Below are 24619 nucleotides of genomic sequence, written 5' to 3' on the forward strand. Positions count from 1 at the left end.
AGATCAAGAGAAAGAATGAGAAATTTGTACCTTGATAATTGCACGATAATCGATTATAAGGAGAATAAATTAATTGTGTAATCCATTAAAGTTTTTATAATAAAAAAAATGTTATTTTTACCCTCATTCTTATATCTACATGGTATTTCATTGTTTATCAACACGGTGAACAGTGTTAGTATAGTTTACATAAGTTTTGTATTTCCTCCGTTCCACAATGAGTGATTCAAATGGAATAAAATGATGTTCCAAAATGAATTAACCATTTCCATTTTCAATACACTTTTTTCAATTTTACTCTCTAATTAATAAGAAGTTCACAATTTCCAATACATAATAAGGGTACTATAATAAAAATAATATTATCTCTCTTAAAAAGTTCACAATTTCCAATACATAATAAGGGTATTATAGTAAAAATAATATTATCTCTCTTACTTTTTTACACTTTTCTTAATCCATATGAAATGATGTGCTGGGTCACTCATTATGAGACGGAAGGAGTATCTTATACATAGATTACACAATACTGTACAATTTATAATAGTATAGAACTAGTATGAGTGTCACATCAGCACACTAGAGATTAGCTTATCCTCTTGAGTATATATTTAATCATTGTAATCTATTTTCGGCTAATGAAGAAGTTCAACTTTACCATAATTAAATTTTGTTATCACTGTGCTTTTTTGTTATGCTTCATCTTCTTCATCGATCCACATGGTGAATGTTCCACCATTGACATAGTATCTGAGCTTTAGTAAAATATTATAAATATATTTATTTTTTAAAATATTTTTTTATTAAATAACGTCATAACTACTAAAAAAATTGGGATGACGTAGTCGATTACGTGGATGACGTGGTCGATTATTAAGTAACGTCAATTTACATTGATTACGTGGATGACGTAGTCGATTATCTATCATATAAGAAAATTTAATGTTCTTGAAATTCCTATTTTGCCCTTCTGCTCTATTACACTGCCACGTGGATGGCTTCATAGATTTCCAACTATTTTTTGCTTTTTAATCACTTGCTCATATTGTTTACTATTTCTTCTACTTCATAAACAAAATAAAAATATTCTTAAGGCAAAATACTCTTTTTAGTCCCGTAAGTTAACATCGGGGTTCGTTTTGGTCCCTTAACTTCAAAAAGTTTCAAGTTGGTCTCTTAACTCTTCAAAAGGTGTCATTTTAGTCCTTTTTGTCATATTAGCGACGGAAAAACTCAAAAATCGGTCGCTAAATCTGTCGCTAATATGCCCAAAAGGACTAAAATGACACCTTTTGAGGAGTTAAGGGACCAATTTGAAACTTTTTGAAGTTAAGGGACCAAAATGAACCCCGAGGTTAACATACGGGACCAAAAAGGGTATTTTGCCTATTCTTAATGTCTTTTTTCTTTTCTTTTTCTCTTTCCCTTTTTACTTTCTCATTTCTTTCTCTTTCTACTTTCTCTTCTCTCTTCTGGTTTCACATCAATGACTATTTTCTCTTTCTCTTTCTACTTTCTATTCTCGCTTCTGGTTTCACATCAATAACTATTTTCTCTTTCTCTTTGGATTTTTGGTTTATGAACTATTATCATGTGTTTGTTTCAGATCTTGCAGAAGCACTGCTTGAATGCAAAGAAAATGTTCAAGATCTTTTATGGTATGTGCAATATAAGGTGCAGATGAACAACGGTATCTTTAAATTGAAAGTTATTCATAAATCTTTTTTCAGATTCGAGTATTTTGGGGCATGTGTTGCTTAGATAGATTTTTTCTTGCAGACCCTTCCACTTTTTCTATTTTCTACCACCTATGTTGTGTCAAATTACTCTAAAGGTTGAAGGATGCAAATGTTAGAGCTCGGATCTGTCACACATATTTCAGATCTACAAGGTTAGAGTTTGAATCTTCCGTGCATGTTTCAGATCTACAGGGTTAAGTTTCAATCCAACGTGCGTGTTTTAGCTCTGAGGGTTTAGATCTCGAATCTGCCGTGCATGTTACAGATCTATAAGATTATATTTTAATTAACTTTTTTATTCAAGATTTTATTCATTTTTCTTATTATTTCTTTCAGGTTCTCTAACCTTTCACATCTTCATGCTCTAAATGGAATATTTATATTTTGTTTTTATTTTTATTTGTCTTCTTCCTTCTTACTTTTTTGTTTCCTAACATTTAATCTTATATTTTTTTTCTTTTTGATTTCATGTTTCAGTTGTTGCTTTATAGATCAGTTATGTTTAAGAGGATTGAAGCAGATATATTTGCTAAGTTTATTTGTTAATACTTGATTTTGAATAATTTTATTTAGCTTAAAGCAAATTTTAAATATAATTAGAATCAAATTAATGTTATTCTAATGTGTCATTAATATGTCTCATTTAACTCTCTTTAATTTTAACGCCAAAAAAAAAAAACTCTCTTTAATTTATATTTGTTTCATGATTTACTCTAATTTTTATTTATTTATAATTTTCAGATTGAAAAATTATTGGAGACAGACCATTATTACTTAAATTTATTCAAATTAGTATTTAATTTTTCTGAACATTTATTTTGGACTGATTCATATCTTAAAAATTGAGATTCATTTTTGAATAAATTTTCCAAAAAGAGATAATTATTGCCTTGGTTCAATCAAATAAAAGCTATAGAATAGACTATAGGATAGGTTTTAGTGTACTGTGATATGGCAAGCCAAAGTCATGTCTATTACATATCTATCTTTATGTCTTTTCATCTTATTAGAGACCACTACTATTAAGTAAGTACATTTATTTTTTATTTTTAAAAATAACCCGAACAAAGTTTCAAATATGTTCTTTTATCCCTAACAAATTTCTACATAATCAAAGCATATCAGTCCAAAATAAATGTTCAACTCCATATTCCAATATAAATAAAAGAACATAATTATAATTAAATATAAGAGCAAAAATGCTATTATACAAATTAATATGTTATTAAGGCTATTTATTTCAACATAATGATAAACTTTCAACTCATATTTATATTATTCATTTGAAGTTTCAAGAAATAATTGTGGCAAAAACTAATTAACAATTGAATCCACAAATAGTTATATTAAAACAATTTGATATTTGTATCACCATTTAATTTTTATTTAAGATAATTATTAATTTTGAATTTTTTTAAACTATACCTATCATCAGTTATTATATAGATCAATAGAAAATATGAAAATTTATTATTTAGATCCAATGTTTATTTTTTTTAGAGAGAAACCATTATAATGTTTAAAGATGAAAATTTTACTCTATTTTTGTACTATTTGAAGCTGAAATAAAAAATATCTTTTGTTTTATTTCTTATTATAGATGTGTTTTATTTATTTATAGATTTAAAAAATTATTTCTTTATATTTAAGATTTTTTATTATAAATTTTTGCATAACTGCATAAAAACAAGATGAAAAAATTAGTTTCTCTATAACTACATAAAAACAAGATGAAAAAAATGGAAACATTAATAAATTGAATGATCTTTATGATAATGCTTTATATAATTCAATGGTTTATTTATTCATCAATTTTATTTAAATTGCAATAGTTAAAACTTATTGTAAAATGCAACTTTAGTCCTCTAATTTTATGAATTTATTTTTTTAAATTCCTGTTAAAAAGAAAATTAGTAGGGGTAATACTATTTCTTTTTAAATTTTAAACAATATCAGTCATTTTTAATTAAAGTTCATTCACAAGAATAAAATAGATTAAAAATATAATCATTTAAAAATTTTCTTTTTTTACCATGTGGATAAATATTTATAAATGACGTGCAAAATTTCTCTTTAATTCTTTTCGTTAATAATTATTCATAATGGAATTTCTATAAATAAATTAACAAAACTAAAATAAAATCTTTAATATTTTATTACCATTGTCACTTTATAATATTAGTATTGTATAAATCTTATGTTGGACGATATTTGTCGAATTAATTGTAGTTTTTAATTATTAGAATGCTACATTTTTTTCAATATAAAAAGACTAAGAAAAATATTATACCAATATAAGAAAAACTATGACTATTCATATACTCCTGCATCACGGTTACCAAAACATAATTATGTAATGTCTATTCTTTTACCAACTTATCAAAGCTATCACTAAATTATATTCTAAAACAATATAAAATTAATCTGCAATAGCATATATTACATAGATGTCAAAATATAATATATTATTGATAATCCATTATAACACGTTTGTTCATTAAAATAAAATACAACATCACCTCACATTTTTTGTGTTTCCATACTTTTTTAATTTATGTAATATTTATACTTTTACTTATATTAAAATTAAAGAAATTATTTGTTTCCTAACATAACTTTTTCATTTTATATATTATTGTGTATTAATTCAGTATTAAATTATTTTATTATTATATTTTATAACTACTTCACACATTTCTAATTTTTTTTCTGTATTACATTACTAATAAATTTATTTATTTATCTTTATTTCATCATAATGAAGCACTTAAGTACTGCACTTTGTGGATATCAAAATATTAAAAGCACTTGAGTACTGCAGAATAGGTACATTTTGTAGAGTAGGTACACTTTGTAGGTCTCAAAATATTAAAGAAATATGATGTGTTCAAAAAAATCTGTCCACCCCTATTTTGATGGGTTTAATTTATTTAAACGTGCAAGTCATGTAGCAAGAACAAATGAGTTTAATTGATTTAATCTTGCAAGTCTTATAACAATACAATGAATGAACAAGTCATAGCATTTTTACTATAACAAATAATAGCTATGCTATATCAGGTTCTTGAAAAAAGCATCACACTTTAAGAAAAGCATCACACTTTAGTAGATACATAATATTATATATTTATTATATAAGAAATTAAAAAATAGGCGGTTTCTTATATGACTTTTTTAATACATATTATATTTGACTTTTTCTACGACTTAACATATTTTCATTATATTATTTAAAATAATTTTTTATAAATTATTTATATGAAATTCATAGTTGAGAGAAAAGACATCTATATAAAAAAATATATTATTATAAAAAATTAGCACAAATAAATTTTAGTATTTGTAAATCTTTATAAAAATTAATTCTTTTTTCCAAATTTTTAGATAAAAAAACATCTATATATATAAAAAATAAAGACAGAGATGCATATTTTATGTGTTTCTTCTTTATTTTTTTTTTAAGGACATACTCTAATCTCATATTCTGTCTTTATATTGTATCAGTTAGAATTAACAAAATAACAATTTTATTATGATTGTTAGTCAAAGTATTAATGAAATTTTATTTTTAAATTAATAAGTGATATTTTTTTTAAAGGAATAAAGTCAATTGACGCCAAAGTGTCATGACACCAAATACTATTTATTTATTATTATTAATCTAAATAGATAATTATTTTGAGATAGAGGGATTATATTATTAATAGCGAGTGTTATTTTTAAATAAATGACTAAATTTTAATTTTTTTTAATAAATGGGAACCGGTTTCTTTTTAATCCATATATAAATTAAAATATGCTTTTTCAATAAACTCTTTCGGTTAAATAATTTTGTTTTTCTTTTTTATATACATTCGTATTATACTGATTATTAACGGGACATCAAGTTATTGATCCAAATATTGATTAATAACGGGACATGAATTTATTGATCCAAATATTTTTTAATTTAATATTAATAGATTTGATATTTATAATTATTATAAGTATATTGATCTTTATTAAAAAGAAAAGACAACGAAATTTTATTAACACAAATGTTTATTAATTAGTGTAAATAAATGAATTGGTGTAAGAATAAAAGAAATAATATATGTTTTTTATAATATTAAAACAATATAAATACTAAGCTTTAAAGAAAAAAGATAATATATAGAAAGATTGTACAAATATTAAGTGTGATTGGACAATTCTATATGAGCCAAAAAGAAAATATAATATTTCATAATAATGATGACTAAAGAAAAATGGCAGAACGGTAGGCAAGAGTAATCATAGACTCATAGATACAAAAGTGACTAAAGTAGCATTTTTTTTTAACAATGGGGCATGCAAGGATATTAAACTATATTCAAATATCTTGACTAAAGTAGCGAATTTTATATGTTGTAATCAACACTTATTTAATAAAATAATAATTATAATTTCAAACATTTTTTGACAAAGAAATTAAATTTTATTTAAATATTTTAATTAATTAAATTCAAATATTTTTATTACTTTACCTTCTACAATTTATGAGTGGAATAATTAAAAGATTTATTTTAAAACTTAAAACGGTTTGCATTTATAACGTATTGACAAATATTTTATCTCAATTTTCTCTTTCTTCATAAATATTTTATCTCAATTTTCTCTTTCTTCATAAATTTTATTCTTATTTTCAAATATTATTTTCTTTTTTATATTCATAAGATTTCTCTTTAATTTTTCTCATATTTTTTTCATTCATAATATTTTTAGCTTCTATTTTTTAATTAATTTTTTTATCTTCTATTATTCACATATTTTATAACAAAATTATATTTTGTATTAAAAAAATTTATTGATCTAAATGTTTTTACGGGTACCAGACATTTTTCTATACATTCAATTAATTTTTTTACGGGTACCAGATTTTTTCCTATACATTCAATTATTATTTTTTCACGGGTACCAGACACTTTTCTATACATTCAATTATTATTTTTCCACGGGTACCAGACACTTTTCTATACATTTAATTATTATTTTTTAACGGGTACCAACCATTTTTCTATTAAAAAATATATATCTGAAACAAATGCGCGTCCCGTACTAGAACCCGTGCGAACGCACGGGTTTGTTACTAGTTAAGCACAACTTTTTCATTCAAACAACTGTAATCGATAATGTATGGGGAATGATCAATCATGTGGCAAGAAGTTATGATTCCACGTGTTGGACCTAGTTTTGAGTTTACATTGGCCCAATTAATAATTACACCTCCTTTTTCTGCAAAATATTAGATAGGAAGTAGTAAAGGTGTTTGAATTATTAAGGAGTACGGATCCACTCTATTTCTTACACTCCATTTCTTTTCCATTACCATAGTTTTTTGTGTATATTACACGTATTTCTAAGACATGTGACATATATTTATTATTTATTTAACTTTATACACATAAAACTATAGTAATGGAAAAGAAATGGAATGTAAGAAATGAAGTGGATCCTTACTCATTATTAAGAAGCCGTTAAGTTTCTTGAGCTTTCTTTTCCTCTTTTGTCAATGTGACGTACATGATCATCCTTAACTTTATTTAGAACACCCAAATCCATCATACTCATTTGGGTTCTATAAATGACACCCATCTAATTTTTTATATTATTTTGCACTTCCCAATTATTTAAGCAACTCTTACAATTCTCAAATATCCATCTAACCCATCAAAAAGTTTAAAATGGGTCCCACTAAACCACACAATATATTATATAAAATATAATTAAAAAATTTATTCAAGACAATTTTTAATTGTTGTTATTCTCATTCCCAAAATGTTGCCATATGTGTTCTATCAAGTCTTGTTGAAGGTGTCGATGAATTTGTTTGTCACGAACGTCAAATCTACTACGTAGAAACTCTTGAAAATCAATATTAGAATCATTCGGAAATGTTGTCGTGTCATTGCCTAAATGATCATAAGAAAAATCAAAGTTTCCACCATACATGGAACGTTCATCTTCAACAATCATGTTGTGTAATATGATACATGTATCCATAATACGTTGGAGTGCATCTAAGTGCCAAGATCGAGTCGGGTTACGTATGATTGCAAATCGTGATTGGAGAACCCCAAATGCACGTTCAATATCCTTTCTTGCTCCTTCTTGATGTTGGGTAAACAATTTTCTTTTATCCCCTTGCGGTATTGAGATACTTTTCACAAATGTGGCCTATTAAGGATAAATGCCATCTGATAAGTAATAGCCCATGTTGTATTCAGTATAATTGATTGTATAATGAACCTCGGGAGCTTTCCCTTGTAGAACATCGTTGAAGACATTTGATTGGTTCAACACATTAATATCATTATTTGAACCCGCTATCCTAAAGAATGCATGCCAAATCCATAGGTCTTGTGAAGCTACTGCTTCAAGCATAACAGTGGGTTTTCCATGATCGCCTCGAACATACTGCCCTTTCAATGCAACAGGACAATTTTTCCATTCCCAATGCATACAGTCAATGCTACCTAACATACCTGGAAAGCCTCGCGCCTCCCCCTTCTGAAGTAAGTGTTCAATATCTTGAGCGTCTGGCCTTCGCAAATATTGTGCTCTGAATACGCTGATTACGCCTCTTGTAAACTCATTAACACATTTTAGTGTTGTAGTTTCACTGATTCTTAAATAATCATCCACACTATCAGCAGACGTTCCATATGCCAACATACGAATAACAGCTGTGCATTTTTGTAGCGGTGAAAGACTTGATCTACCAGTTGCATCAACCCTCATTCGAAAATATTCATCATGTTGACCCAAAGCTTCCACAATACGAAGGAACACATGTTTATGCATTCGGTATCTTCGACGAAATTGCTCATTTGTGTATACTGGAGTTTCTGAAAAATAATCATTGAATAATTGATCACGTCCCTCTTCACGATTCCTCTCTATATTCCTTCTTTGACGCCTTGGCCTTCTAGAGCTTGAGGCTTCTTCTTGATTTTGACTTTCAAAAAAAGTATCACGAGTTCTTCATCCATGCCATCATTCATATAATCCATGAACATTTTTGCAATGTGGGAAGGATTTGAAGGATCCATGAGAAAAGAAATTTAATATTGAATAAGATGACAACAATTTTGTAGAAAGTTAAAGAGGTTGAGAATAATTGTGAGACTTATTGTGTTACTAATGATTATTTATAGGAGTAGTTTGAATAACAGCTAGTTTGAATAACGGGTAGTTTGAATAACGGCTAGTTTACGGTTAGTTTGAATAACGGCTAGTTTGAATAACGGCTAGTTTGAATAGCGGCTAGTTTGAATAACGGTTAGTTTGAATAACGGCTAGTTTCAAAATACATAACCATATCAATTACAAGAATAACAACTAGTTTCAAAATACATAATCATACTAAAAATATTCAAAATACATAATCATATTAATTAAGGCCATATTTTTTCCGAATCACATCGCACAATAAATCATGAGCTTGTAGTTGTCTTGAATTCATATTTGATGTATCCTTTGAGAGAATTTGTAGATCATCGATCTTCAATCTTTCCTCTTTCATCTCAGCCTTCTTAATCTTTGCTTCAACCTTTTTTCTTTCAATCTCGAGTCTTTCACTCTCAATACGTGTATAGTCTTATGCAAACACTGACATCAAATCAGTTTTCTTTTTGAATTCATCTTTGAATTCTTCATATTTAACATCGGGAGTAGAAATTTCCACCATCTTTTCTTTCTCCTTCCTTTTGGCTGCCTTTTGACCGATTGGACGACGTAACAGAGTAGGTGATGATGGATTGTATTCGCTGCTCGTTGGTGTCGGTGGGTTAGAAGACGAAGAATATGCTCCAGATGCTGAATTCTTTGTTCTTTTTGCATAAGCTTCTGATGAACCTACGAGCCATTTAGGTTCATCTTTCAATAATCTCCAAGCAGACTCAAATGTAAACTTTTCACCTTCATCTTGAAAATAAATTCTATATGCAGCTTGCATGATATTGTTCTCGGAGCTCCCACTTTTCTGTGTAGATTATGCTTGTTTGTAGCATCCAACAAACTTTTGAACGGATGGATTAATTTTGTGCCATCTACCTTTTAGTGCCGTCAGTTTCCTCTCTTTGTAATTCATGTCACGATGCTTGTTAAAAGCTTCACCAATTCTCTTCCAGAAACTATCTCCTTTTTGATCAACTCCAACAATTGAATTCTTTGAAACGTTGAGCCATGACTGAATGAGAATTTCATCTTCTTTTGGTTGGAATCTTTGTTTAGGCGTATTCACAACCGGTGCAGATGCAACTTCTTCACCAAGGTTAGTATTTTCCAAGCTAACTTGAGTGCAAAATTGTGGTGTTCCATATTCTTGATCATTTGATTCCACACCACTACTACCTATTTGAACCACATGAGGCATATTGGGGTTAGTTGATTGGGATGAAAATTGTTGATATTGATATGGATAAGTGATGTATGATATGAGTAATTTCTAATGGATGGATTATTTTGTGGATTTGGGATATAAATAGAGTTTTGAAAATTTGGATTATGGTTTGGATTTGGAATAAGAGGTGGATTTATAAAATATGGATTGTTTTGTTGATTTGGGATACTAGGAGGACTTCCATCATTTTGCATAAAATTGGACAATGTGTTATGTTGATTGAGATTCATTTTCAAATGAAATGTGTTGACAAAAAAATTAAAATAAGATAAAATAGATGTGAATGAAAAATGTGATAAAATAAATTACTTATTTATACTAATAATAAAAAATATTACCGTTGTTTTATTACCGTTACAGATTTGTTTTCAAAATGAAATCCCAATATGTAATTAATGTTAAAATATTTTGAATCAATTTAATATACATTTTGAAGGCATTCAATACCCATATTCAATATCCATTATAAAGGAATCTTTTTCCAATTTTATGACCGTTGCTTGTTTTTCTTTTACAGATGGAATGAATTTAATAATAAAATATTATGCACATTAATTGTAGGACCGTGGGTTTGTTTGTGAGCGTTGTAAATGGAAGAACGTTGAAAAAACTCAAATATTCAAAAACTTCTGACACATCAACATTGGCAACTGTGTAGGAGTTTGGTAAAACTACCGATAATCATGCTCTTAGAGATCTTTTTCTCAAAATTCTCATGAAGATTAGTCTTTACCTTTTAAAATCAAGTTTCCGGTGGCCTTTGTTTCATGATTTTTTTCTTATATAACAACAAGATGAAGTATGGCCGCATTTACTACAATAAAAAACATTTATAGTGTGTTTGGATGAAGTAATTGAAAATTCTAAAGAAATTTAAAATTCAAAGCAATTTAAATGATTCAATTGAAATCCATTCATTTTTAAATTATTTTGTTTAGATTGAGTATTAAAATAATTCATTGTTAGATTTTTGGGATCATTTGATATAAAATTTAAATTTTTGGACCAAATTTAAAATTGAAAACTAGGGACCAATTTGCAATTTTTAAAAATTTGAAGGACCAAATTATAAATTTTAAAAATTATTAAGGACCAATTTGCAATTTTTTAAAATTTTCTTGGGGTCAATTTTGTAATTTTGGAAAATATGAGGGCCAACTTGCAAAATTTCAAGAAATAATAGTAACAAATACATTCTATGGAGTATGAGAGGGATTTCAAATTCTTTGGTTTTTGGTGTCATTTCAAAATGATTAAATTTAACTTAGATAAAATACTTCATAAATTTCCATCATTTTAACAATTCTTCATTTTTGTATCAAAACAATAAATTTTGTGCAAATCATTTTAAATTTCCTCAAAATATTATATTACCTCATTAAATTGTTTCATCCAAACACACTCTTTGAAAAATTGTGATTAAGAGTCATATTTGAATAATACAATTTTCCATACAATTCAACATTGGTTTTAGATTTCCCCTACTCACTTTATTATTGGATCTTCTTTCTTTAGAGCAAATTCAAGTTATCTCTCTCTGTAAAAAGTTTATTCAAAAATATTTTCCTAATCTTCAATTTTGTTTTCAAAATCTTAATTCAACACAATTGATTGGAGGATGAGGAAGAGAAGGAGGAGGAGGAGTTTTTGCTTCTTTCTCTCAAAGAAATTCTATTTTATTAATTAAATTTTCTTTTTCATGTTTTAAGAAAAGAAAGTCTTTTTAGAGATCGTGACGATGTTTTTTTTTAATTTAATTTATGCAATACAAAAATATTTTTGAAAAATCATTATTTATAAAATAAAATTTTAATGTCGTTTGTCTTATTTCCAGGGATGGTAATGGGTAGGGTACTATAGTATCCGGCCTTATATTTGCGGTTTGAAAAAATCTTTGTATCTATTCCCGTGTTGGCACCATTGTTTATACTCGTACCCGTATCTTAATAGTACCTTAATATCTGTTCCTGTACCCGTTTGTGGTAAAATTAAATTGATTAATTATTAAATATCATATAATCTTAAGTTTTTAAAAAAAATTATGGATGTTATTATTAAGTTAAGAAATAAATAAACACTTTTAGTAAAATGTGTAATAGTTTAATAGCAATATATTTTTTTTAAATTGATAAACATCCATTTTTATATAATAATATAAATAATATTATATAAATATGTAGTGCGGATATGAGGTGAGATGGATAGTAAGATATTTGTGTCCACACTCATACCCGCTTATTTTAATAGGTAATTACTCGTGTTCGTACCTGTATTTATTTTGCGGATTATTTTTACTCTACCAGTTGTGGGCATTTTTTGCGGATGTTTATAGAGAATCGGTCAAATTATCATCCCTACTTATTTCTATGTAGGTTTCTACGAAACCTTTGTTTTTCTTTCTTCTCTTTTTTAGATATATCAAATGAATCCAAGTTTTGTCATCCCACACAATTTTGGCTAATTCTTCTTTATTAAAAATATCATTATTTTCATTTTTTTACTTTCTTTATTGCTTTCTTTTGTAACATGTTTTATAATTTTATTTTCTTAAAGTTATTTTAGGTTTTAACTAGGGCTCATGTTCCTGTTGGGTTATCATGAAGAGCATCCACATTGAGTCAAGAGCAACACACAAGTGAAAGAGACATCACATATTCATCCAAAGTTTAAGGTGATAGGTGTGTGGGTTCTCTCACTTATAAAGTGTTCAACCTGCATTTTTCTAAGTAATGTGAGACTAACAACTCACACTTGTACTCAAAAATCTCTCCCTCAAGTGGATCTCCATCCACTATGATCCCCCTAAAGAAAAAGGTATTTCATCTACATACACTTGTACCACTATTGCGGACACTTCAACAGAACACGCCGCCTGACCACCACCATGTTAGGAAGATTTTCGATACAAGGAGATGGTCCCTTAATTGAACCATCAGCTATAATACCACTGTTGGGTCATCATAAAGAGCATCCATATTGGGCCAAGAGCAACACACAAGTGAAAGAGACACCTCACTTATAAAAATGCTCAACCTCCTCTTTTCCAAATAATATGGGACCAACAACTCACACCTATACAACCGTTCTTGTAATATATTAACAAGGTAGATATATTCCTAGAGGAAGAATCATTAGATTTTGAAATTGTAGTGAATTCAATTTTTCAACAATAATTTAAACATATAAGAGTTTTAAGATGATTAATTTTATGAGTAAACCATCTTTGGATGATTCCGTTGGATTTCAACCTATGTAATTCAAACTCATGGAAAAATGTGATCTTTGTTTCCCTTTATATCTCAATAGTACCTTCATAAATCATTTTAAAAGTGTCCAACATTTATTTAGTAGTGCTGCAATTTTATACATAAAAGAACTTCGTGCCTAAGGCAATAGTTATGTTGTTCTTTATTGTATTTCAATTTTTCATTTTATTCGATGGTTTAGAGTAATACTTGCTTATTAACCATTTCATTAATAACAAAATGAATGAGAGTAAATGGACCGTTTTTAAAGAAATCCCATACACTAACATCTACAAAACTACAAGGTGAATAGGAATAAGTGGACTGCGTTTATGGAATATCTCATTTTAAAGGAAACTAGTAATAAACTTGTGCATTCGTACGAGTTTTGGTATGAGACAGCGCAGTTGTTTCAGATGTATTTTTTTAATAGAAAAAATGTATATAAAAAATAATTAACATTTTAATCAGTAATTTCATGTTACCGTCAACATTCAATATTTTGTTAAATATCTTCATGTTTCCGTTAATATTCAATATTGTGATCAGTAAGTTCAGGTTCCCGTTAATATTTAATATTGTGATCAGTAACTTCATGTTCCAGCTAATATTCAATATTTGAATCAGTAACTTCAAGTTCCCGTTAATATTGAATATTGTGTGATCAGTAACTTCATGTTCCTATTAATATTCAATATTTAATCAGTAACTTCAGGTTTCTGTTAATATTCAATATTGTGATCAGTAACTTCATGTTACTGTTAATATTCACTATTTTGATCAGTAACTTCATGTTTCCTTTAATATTCAATATTTTAATTAGTAACTTCAAGTTCCCATTAATATTCAATATTGTGATCGGTAACTTCATGTTCCCGTTAATATTCAATACAAATAATCAGTAACTTCATGTTCCCGTTAATATGTAATATTGTGATCAGTAACTTCATGTTCCCGTTAATATTCACTATTTGATGAGTAACTTCATGTTCCCGTTAATATTCAATATTTTAATCAGTAACTTCAAGTTCCCGTTAAAATTCAATATTGTGATCAGTAACTTTATGTTCCCGTTAATATTCGATACAAATAATCACTAACTTTAGGTTCTCGTTAATATGCAATATTGTGATCAGTAATTTCAAGTTCCCGTTAATATGCAATACTGTGATCAGTAACTTCATGTTTCCGTTAATATTCACTATTTTGATCTGTAACTTCATTTTTCCGTTAATATTCACTATTTTGATCTGTAATTTCATGTTTCCGTTAATATTCAATATTTTAATCAATAATTTCAGGTTTCCGTTAATATTCAATATTGTGATCAGTAACTTCATGTTTCCATTAATATTCAATACAAATAATCAATAATTTCAGGTTCCCGTTAATATGCAATATTGTGATCAGTAACTTCAGGTTTCCGTTAATATGCAAAGATAAATATTTTTAAGTGTGAAAAATTATTCAATATTTGAATCAATAGTAAAAGAAAGTAGTGATTTGAAAGGAATAGTGTGGAGTTTGAAAAAGGGATGTGGTTACCAAGACCAAAACCAAAAAGTCACTTTATGAGTTGATCAAAAATTTAGAAGCAAAACAATAAGTAATGAGTACTGAACAAAACAATTTAAATCTAGATGGAGAAAACATCCACTTGTCAAGCTTAGATGCAATAAGGGCATTAATGTCTTTTCCAGAACAATGAATTTTCTTATATGATAAATGATCAAATTTTACCATTAAAAAACATAATAAAATACTTTCTTTTCCTAAAATGTTGTAATTAAAAAAACTTAATAAAAAATTATGAATAAAAAATTATATTTAAATATTTAATGTTGTAAGAAAAATAATACTTTATATTAATGACTAATCCAGCTCATAATATCCTTCATTATCACAAAAAAAATTATTATATGATTAATACATAGATTAATTAATTAATTAATATGAATATAATATAATTTTAGAGCCAATAAGCAAGATAATAGAAATCTAACTTTATGCTTCAAAATCCAAAATAGAAGTAGAAGTTGTAACCAAGAAAGTATTGATTTGAAAGGAAAGAGTGTGAAGTTGGAAAAAGAGATGTGGTTACTGTAACACCCGAGGTCGGAGAAGGCGAGGGGTGGTTACACCGCATGTAACACTCGAGGCCGAATATGGCAAGGAGTGGTCACCACATCAGAATGAGGGATCCTAAGGCTGTGCAGGGAAGAGACTGCATGGTTGAAAGATTTCTTATAAGGATTGATGGATACTACCTATACCAACAAGATGCATCTTCTTTTCGGTAGCCCGTTTCATAAGAACTCCATAGTTAAGCGTGCTTGACTTGAAGCAATTCTGGGATGGGTGACTTTCTGGGAAGTTTTCCTGAAAGCGTGTAAGTACTTTATGAGTTGATCAAAAGTTTAGAAGCAAAACAATAAGAAATGAGTAGAGAACAAAATAATTGAAATATAGATGGAGAAGGCATCCACTTGTCAAGCTTAGAAGCAATAAGGGCATTAATGTCTTTTCCAGAACAATGAATTTTCTTATATGATATATTATCAAATTTCAACATTAAAAAACATAATAAAAAACTTTCTTATCCTAAAATGTTGTAATTAAAAAAACTTAATAAAAATTATTATGAATAAAAAATAATATTTAAATATTTAATGTTGTAAGAAAAATAATATTTTATATTAATGACTAATCCAGCTCATAATATCTTTCATTATCACAAAAAAATATTATATGATTAATATATAGATTAATTAGTTATGAATATAATATAATTTTAGAGCCAATAAGCAAGATAATAGAAATATAACTCTATGCTCCAAAATCAAAAATAGAAGTAAAAGTTGTAACCAAGAAAGTAGTGATTTGAAAGGAAGAGTGTGAAGTTGGAAAAAGAGATGTGGTTATCAAGACCAAAACTAAAAAGACATTTTATGAGTTGATCAAAAGTTTAGAAGCAAAACAATAAGAAATGAGTAGAGAACAAAACAATTGAAATATATATGGAGAAGTCATCCACTTGTCAAACTTAGAAGCAATAAGGGCATTAATGTCTTTTTTAGAACAATGAATTTTCTTATATGATAGATGTTTGAAGTCATCCTCTATTGAGATAATTATTGTTTAAATAAAAGTTAGACTCTGATGCTATTTGTTGACCAATTCAAGAGGGGTATGAATTGTTATATAAATTATTTTTCAAAACTTTATTAAAAAAGTTTTTAAAAAAAGGTTTATAAGAATAATTATATGAAGATGTAGTAGGCAAGACATATGGTACTTGAAAATAATTTTTTAGGGATAATGAAGAACTTTCCAAAATCATTTTGGTTCAATCTTAAACTGCTAGATCTACACACAGTCTCCAAGAGAAGCGCCATGAGACCACTATCAACTTTAGCTTTCATATCTAGTTCAACCAAAAAAAACTCTTATCAAAAGTTATTTTTAATGACAAATAGGTTTTATATGAAATTTTGTTCTTCACATGATAAGATGTCAGAGACAATGTTATAATAATATGTATGATAAATTAAACACATAGCAGGCAGAATAAAAGAAAAATATAAATAACATAGGAATTGGTATCTCAATTTGGTACAAAATCACCTACGTTTAGAGGGCGTTAATCTAATGAAAGGAAATTCTCTCTTAATAGTTAGAAGTACATATTGATATGATTTGAACTCTCCTAGCTTATTGTCTTTTTTTTTTTCCAATACTACCTGTTAATTGCTTTTCATGACTCCCTATAGAAAGAACTCCATTCCTAATAGTCATAAGTTCAACTGGTCTTATTTAAATTCACTTTGACCAATGTTGCTTTCCTAATACCACCCGTGAAGATTGATCATTGCTCCACCGGAATTTGAGACACCTCTCACTTTCACTCGATCAATCTTCCAAGTTTTTAATCAATTGCAAAGAGAAAAGTTAATACTGTAATACAACTTAAAACTCTATCCACTAATATAGTATTGATGCACATGAATAAAGTGTACAAACTATAAAAACAAGATCAACTAAAACACTCCTATAGAGTAGATATTTTATATAAAGTTCTGAGACTTCACAAAGGAGATTACCTCATTAACAAAAGACCAATTCCCAAGCCTTTTATGGTTTTCATCTTAAATACGGTTGTTCCTCCAAAAAGCACATGAGATCAATCTTCAATTATGTCGATTGCCAATCTTGATTGACCACATTTAAAATTGATCTAAATCTCTTAATTATAATCAATTCTATCTTGTTAAATTCTATTCAGATTAAATATTTTTAACAATGCACACAATCAATCAAATTTTCATTATGATGATTAAAATCCTTGATTGATATAAATTTTGAACACATAAGAACACTAAAAGCAATCTTGCTAAAAACATATTTTAATTTAAATTCAAACTTATGTTAAAACACTTATATCTTTTATAGAACAGAAAATGAAACAAATCTTAAAAGGAAGATATATACTTCGATTTATCTCACTCTCCAAGAAAACAGTTCGAGACACGATGTTTGGGACATTGGGCTTGACATCTTGATTTTCATGAATCTTTATACAACCAACTTTGAATTTTCTTTAAACAAATCAAATACTGTACTGATTTTAGTTGATACAAATAAGAATTATAACCTATCAAGTAAAGGATTCTAAACAAAACATCTTCCAAAACTAAAATCCCCTTTAAATTTTCATCTATAGAGATTGGAGATGTTCTCTTTAAGTGTAAATCCAAATTTTCTAATAAAAAAATCTATTTAAATATTTTCATGGAATTATGGTTTAATTACACATCTTCTATCAATATATTCGCATATCAATTTCAGCAAAATGTTGGACTAAATAAAACTAAACCAAATCTTCCTTGATTCATATTGAATATTTCTTCAAAGCACACCAAATCAAATCTTCTTTGATTAAAAAAATCCAAATACTTTATTTAAATCATATCTAATAAAATCTTTTTCATTCATATTTGTTATTTAATAAAATATTTTTCAAACTTATTCGGATTAATAAACTTGTTCTAAATGAACTTAACTAGAACAGGTTTGCTAACTAAATGAAGGAACATTCATGTAATAAAGTATGAGCAGTAGGCGTGCCAGGATGTCACATAACATGTCACGACATCTTTGTTAACAAGTTGCCTACAAAAATTAGCCAATCAATTGTACTAACAATATATATTGAAAAAGATAAAGCGAGAACAAAGTAACAACAAGTAAAGAGAAGTACTCCAAAGGAAACAAAAACTAAGGTGAAACAAAAACAACGAAAAACTTAACAACATAAAATAGCCAACACAAAATTGAAGAACCAAGCCAAAACAACAACAGAAACCCAAAACTAGTTGCAAAACAAGTTGAGGGAAGGCTGAAGAGAACACCAACAGTATTTGAGAGGTCATTTGGTCACCCAGGACACCCTTATAAGTCCAAGCAAAAAAGTGTGTCTTTCTCCCAATCTACAGAAGAGTTCGGAAGCCATAAAATATAAGTGAACTCACTTCTAAAAAAATACAAGTAACCTTATTCATCCAATGATTAACTAACGAACTTTTTTGGTAAAAACTAGTTTATTACGCAACTTTCAATTAATCCAAATCACTGAATGTCATATCAATTCCAAACATAAATCTCCCTTTTAGCATATGAGTGTGTCTAGCTCTCAATCTACAGTAGGATTCAAGAGCCATAGAATATAAGTGAACTTATTTCTAAGAAATACAATCAATCATATTCACCTAATGATTAACTAATGAGCTTTCTTGGTAAAAACTAGTTTATTATGCAAGTTCCAAATAATCCAAACCACTGGATACCATTGATGTCAAACATAAAGTTTCCCCTTTAGTAGTTCCTAATCCCTGATCCAATTCAAAAACATGAGGAACCCACTAAAAATAGGCACAAGCCTAAGCTGCCATTTGAAGACTTTAAACCAAATAGTTGACAAATCTATCACCTCATTCAACGAAAAATTGAGATGTAAATCAAAGGCACGCCACATTTTTTATAGAAAAACTACACATTCCCTCGATTGAGTTGACAATCGAGGGGAAACATATTTAAGGGAGATCCCTTCGATTATCAATAACCACATTTCTGAAACTTTTAATTTTTTAATTTTTTTTATGACCTACAACCTCGGTTGAGCTGACAATTGAGGGAAAAAGTATTCTGGAGACGTTCCTTCAAATCTCAGCAACTGTATTTTAACACCTTTTATTTTTTTTTTATTTTTGTTTATGACCTATTATCTCGATTGAATTGGCAACCGAGGGGAAAAATATTTATTTTATTTTAATTTTTTATCTATGACATATTACCTAGGTTGACCTAGCAATCGACGGTAAAAATTCATCCAATTTGACAAAAAATTAAGTAACGAATCTTTTCCATGCATTTATATAATAACAATAGTCAAGATATTGGCAACTCATCAATCCATATGAAACATCACTAATTCACTTGAAACTCTCACCAACTAATCAGGACGTGAATGCCTTTACGATCCATCTTGAATGCAAATGTTGAAATGCAAACTTAATATCGTGAAAACAATGATATTGAAAGCAGCTAAATGAAGTACAACACATTTTTTTGAGATTGATTGCAAGAGCAGGAAAAAAATTCAAGATCGGGGTGTAACTTAGCAATGTTAATTTTTGTTGTTGTGTCAAGTAAAATGTTTAATGTTACAGTTGTTGAGGTTAAATATTTAACAATTATATTGATTTTGTTTATTTTTTGATGTTGTTCTTGTTATTTTTGAAATTTAATGTTTAAAATTTTTATGTATTTTGTTATTGTTGTTGTTGTTGTTTAGATTTAATGTTCAAACGATTCTATTTGTTGTTGATGATGATGAGGAGGAGGACGATTCAAAATTTGTCAACACAATTGAGGTTATGCAGGTTGAAACGAAAAAAGTAAGTTAAAAAAATTATGTAAACATACTATTTTACTTCAGGTATTGTTTCTAACCGAGGTAAAACGTAGCGCAATTTTGAAAATTAAAAAAATATTGTTACTAGGGATTGAACCCATGACTAGTACAATTTTCTCCTCAGTGGAACTTTACCCAATGGAAAAAGTGACAAACTTTTATGACATCCTTCGTTATCTCACATATGAAACCGTGGTAAAATCCATTTTCCAATCGAGATAAACGAGGTTTTTTCTAGTAGTGTTGAGTCGAAAATATATTTTTCAACTTAATATTTATTAGGAGTGATATCCTTGAGAAATGTCCACTATTACAAAAACCACATTTCATCTAGGTTAGATAAAGACTTTCACCTCTGTTGGACGTCCGAGGTAACAATAGGGTGTCAAAAAATTTCTCTCCTTTTTCTCTTGGGGTAATGTCCGAGGTGAAAAGTTGGACAACATGCCACTTTTCTTCTCGGTTGGGTCTGCCAACCGAAGTAAAAAACAGTGCCGGTCATGAGTTCGAATATCAACAACAATATTTTTGACATTTCCCTTCGGTTGAAATTTTTACGCAAGAAGATAGGTGTGAAGGGATTATTCTTCTTCAAAAATGCAAGGACTTTTCTAAGATGTCGTGCAGGATGTAAATGTTGTTGGTAATCCCTAGTATTTTTTATAGTGACACACCCACACATATATATTGACATGATCTGTAATATAATGCAATTTTTAAATGTACTTACTTAACCATAAAAAACTTTGCAACTTTCCATAAAGAGTACTTTGAATAGATCCTAATTAATGTCAGTCTTCAAACGACTAATACCTAACTACTAGTACACTAAAATTAAGTGAGTCAGTACTCATAAAGAGTACTTTAATTCATTCAAACTTGAACATCTATTCTAGATCATGGATAATAAGGTAACTCAGGCCAGTGACATTCCTGATGCAATGAAACTGAGTCAAAATCTTCAACAATGAAAGAACTGTTGATGTATCCTTCTGCAGCTTGTTGAGTGCTACTTGTTGATCCTTGTTGATTGTAGGAACTAGGATATGGCTCATATCCTTCAATCTCTCTCCATCCCAACCCTGGACTTTCTACTGTTTCATCGCCAAATGTTTGTGTCCTGAAATCAGATTTCCCTTTTAGCTTTTCCTTCAACTCCATAACCTAATCAGGAAACAGCAACCAATTCGAGTAAATCTTTGTTAAGAAACACACTAAAGAAAAAGATCAATAGTTAATTAATGTGTTCTATAAATTTTTTTAGGGTTTAAAATAATGGTTTAGATACAATTAAATGTAATCATATATGTTTATATGTTACTGGTGCTGGAATCGAGACACAGCTGTGAAATTGGGCATAAACCAAGGGTTACATGAGAGATACCTCATCTTGAAGTTTCTGATTTTCTTGTTTAAGCACGTCATAGGAGTGTTCAAGCTGCTTAGTCTTCCACCTAGTACGCCTGTTTTGAAACCAGACAGCAACTTGACGAGGTTGAAGCCCTAACTCAGCAGAAAGTTTCATCTTTCTTTCAGGGTCTAATTTTATTTCTTCATGAAAACTCCTCTCCAATGCATCTACTTGGTTACTTGTTAATTTATTCTTCTTGTTCTTCGTCTTCTTCTTCTCTCGCTGATCTTTTCCGCTATTAATCTTGTTTGGATCATCCTCAATTACAGGAAGCAACCTTTGTTGAGTCTCACCTAATGCACCTTCACTTGCTTCAATTCCTAATATTCCAATATAGACAAATATAATCACAATGAGTTTTTATTTAACTACTCACTTTAAGAAATATATTTAACCCTAAATGTTGCAAAAAAATATATATTTAACCCTAATTAGTTTCTTCAATATCCACACCTTTCATACATTTATGTATTTTTATTTTTCATCACATCACTAATATCTTATCAATAAAACATTAAATAACAGTTAATATCCAAAGGGTATTGTGTCTAGATAAACAAAAAATAAAATGTGAGAAAAAAAATAAAATATAGGTAAAAAAATTGGAGTATATATAAAGGTCAATGATTTGAAGAGTAATGTTTTTTTTACCTGAATAATTGTAGTTGTTATAGTTGTAGAAGAAGCTTAAAGAAGAACCTGGAGGAGGAACAAAGGGTACTGTGCTATCAGTATTCCAATCCATTTTAGGGTTTCAGTTGAATACCAAAGAGTGTAGATAAGAAAAACAATGGATGAGGATCAAAGGTTGTTGTCTCTTTTATGGAGTTTGGAATAGGTTAATTAGGTTGCATGGACCACGTAGTCATAGTGGTGCAGTCAGTATATAGTAATAAAGCATGTTATTAATGAGGGGTTCATGTTTTCTACTGTTCACAGTGACTGTCAAAAACACAAATAAACCCCTTCAATAGTAATTATTTGAGATGAAATGAAAGACAGTATCGTACGGTCAACAGTGTCTCTCTTTTGGGTGCAATCTTCACCCTTTTCGTACAGTTATTAGTGAGTTATATTTGTTCATTGTATATAAATCTTGACACCCCATTGACACCAATATTTACATCGTATGAGTTAATAGTGTTTTCTAACAATAAAATAATAATTTATGAACGGTGATCGTGAATAGGTGTCATAACGTGAACAGCAACGATGAACAAAGTTGATTAATAAAATAATAAACTTGATAAAAACATTATATATTAAAAATAATTTAGTAAAACATAATTGGTTAATGGAAAGAAAAAAAAGTTGGTTAATGAAATTGTATAGTTAGTTTATAAACGTTATATTAAAAATATTTTTAGTAGTAAATTGTTAATTAATTAAATTATGGAGTTGGTTAATAAACGCTCAGATGGTCAAAATAGTTTTTACTAATAACGCAAATTTGGTTAATAAAATGTAAAATGTTGGTTAATAAAGTAATGAAGTTGGATAATAAAGTTCAGATATTAAAATTAAGTTTTTGTAGTTAAATAAAATTGGTTAATAATGTTATGAAGTTGGTTAATCACACAATTTTATATTGATATCCATTAAACTAAAAAAATAATTATATTTTTTTAAAAAATATTTATCATTATAATATTTCATTGTTACTGTTAGAACTGTCAAAATAGGCTAGCCCGTATGGGCCGGCCTGTCCGACCCAAAAAATCATAGGGCTTGGGCTTTAAAATTAGAGCCCATATTTTTCAGGGTTTTTTTTACCCAACCTTGAAAAAGCCGCTACCCATTAAGGCTAGCCCATATGGGCCGTAGGTAGCCCATTAGACCCGCATGATTATAAAATTTAGAAAAATATATATTAATATTTATATTATGTACTCCAAAATAGCACATTGATTTTTCTCTTCTCACTAAATTTGATCTCTATTCTATTCAATCTTTCTCTTTTAAATATTTTACATTAATATAATCAACATTTTTGCATTGTATTATATTAATTTTTCTGTTATGTTAAATATTCAAGTATTATTTTATACAATTTAGACATATACTGTATTTAAAAACGCATTATAGTATTTATAATAGATAATATAGTACTTAAAAATGTATTATGTTTAAAATAATATAATTTTTTATTTTATTTATAATAAATATTATGGAGTTTTTATTTTTATTTTTTAAATAAAAAAGCCCGTTTAGGGTCGGGTAGCCCGAAGCCCATCTAGGGCCAGGCTCGGGTAGTAACTCTCGAGCCCATATTAAATCGGGCCTTTTTGGTCCAGTCTTAAAAAGCTCAGGGCCCGCTAGGGTCGGCCCATTTATGGATAGGTAGCCCATTTCGACAGCTCTAGTTACTGTATTAGTGAACAGTGAAATTCGGTGTAATATTTAACTATAGGAAATGCATAAAGTAGAAGGGCTTTTAACATAAGAGATAGAAGGATTAAATATCAATAATTAGATTTGATAAATGGTCTTGATGAAATACCATGTGAGCATAAACAATTAATGTTGATTAAGACCGTTTATCAAATTCAATGGTTAGCATTTAATCCTCCTGTTTGACATATATATATATATATATATATATATATATATATATATATATATATATATATATATATATATATATATATATATATATATATATATAAATCAAATTATACAAAGGTGTCAAACTTAGGAATATGACACATTTGATAACTCTTACTTAAATATCCGTATAACAAAATTCAACGTTAGATTGAAAACTATTATCATATAGATCATGTCTATAAAATTTAACATTAATCGAAAATCATTTGATATGTCAACGAGATG

At 28.3% G+C, this 24619-nt stretch overlaps 1 protein-coding gene, 1 long non-coding RNA gene and 2 pseudogenes across 3 annotated transcripts; 1 reads left to right on the forward strand and 3 right to left on the reverse strand.

Annotated features, from left to right (window-relative positions):
- The first annotated feature begins 1413 nt into the window (after positions 1-1413).
- Positions 1414-2132, forward strand: LOC131613117 (uncharacterized). 2 transcript variants are annotated; one of them, XR_009287574.1, is made up of 3 exons: positions 1414-1674; positions 1780-1891; positions 2076-2132. It is a non-coding gene; the product is annotated as an uncharacterized LOC131613117 (long non-coding RNA). The 2 variants fall into 2 exon arrangements; XR_009287573.1 differs by having other exon boundaries at positions 1780-2132.
- A 5376-nt stretch (positions 2133-7508) lies between these two features.
- LOC131613118 (uncharacterized) lies at positions 7509-8809 on the reverse strand (annotated as a pseudogene).
- A 487-nt stretch (positions 8810-9296) lies between these two features.
- On the reverse strand, positions 9297-10134 carry LOC131613119 (glutathione S-transferase T3-like; annotated as a pseudogene).
- An 11083-nt stretch (positions 10135-21217) lies between these two features.
- LOC131613120 (homeobox-leucine zipper protein ATHB-22-like) lies at positions 21218-22532 on the reverse strand. The gene is made up of 3 exons (XM_058884824.1): positions 22439-22532; positions 21761-22107; positions 21218-21540 (listed from the first exon to the last, which is right to left on the reverse strand). The coding sequence occupies exons 1-3, from the start codon at positions 22530-22532 to the stop codon at positions 21274-21276; spliced, it is 708 nt and encodes a 235-aa protein (XP_058740807.1). The 3' UTR covers positions 21218-21273.
- Between the last annotated feature and the right edge of the window lie 2087 nt (positions 22533-24619).

This window comes from Vicia villosa, linkage group LG6 (genome assembly GCF_029867415.1).
Source record: "Vicia villosa cultivar HV-30 ecotype Madison, WI linkage group LG6, Vvil1.0, whole genome shotgun sequence".
Taxonomy (NCBI): Eukaryota; Viridiplantae; Streptophyta; class Magnoliopsida; order Fabales; family Fabaceae; genus Vicia; species Vicia villosa.

Coding starts and splice junctions, on each gene's coding strand:
- LOC131613120 (XM_058884824.1), bottom strand. CDS start 22,532: ATGGATTGGAATACTGATAGCACAGTACCCTTTGTTCCTCCTCCAGGT. Junction 22,108..22,438: donor TAACAACTACAATTATTCAG/GTAAAAAAAACA, acceptor TTGGAATATTAG/GAATTGAAGCAAGTGAAGGT. Junction 21,541..21,760: donor ATCAGAAACTTCAAGATGAG/GTATCTCTCATG, acceptor TTTCCTGATTAG/GTTATGGAGTTGAAGGAAAA.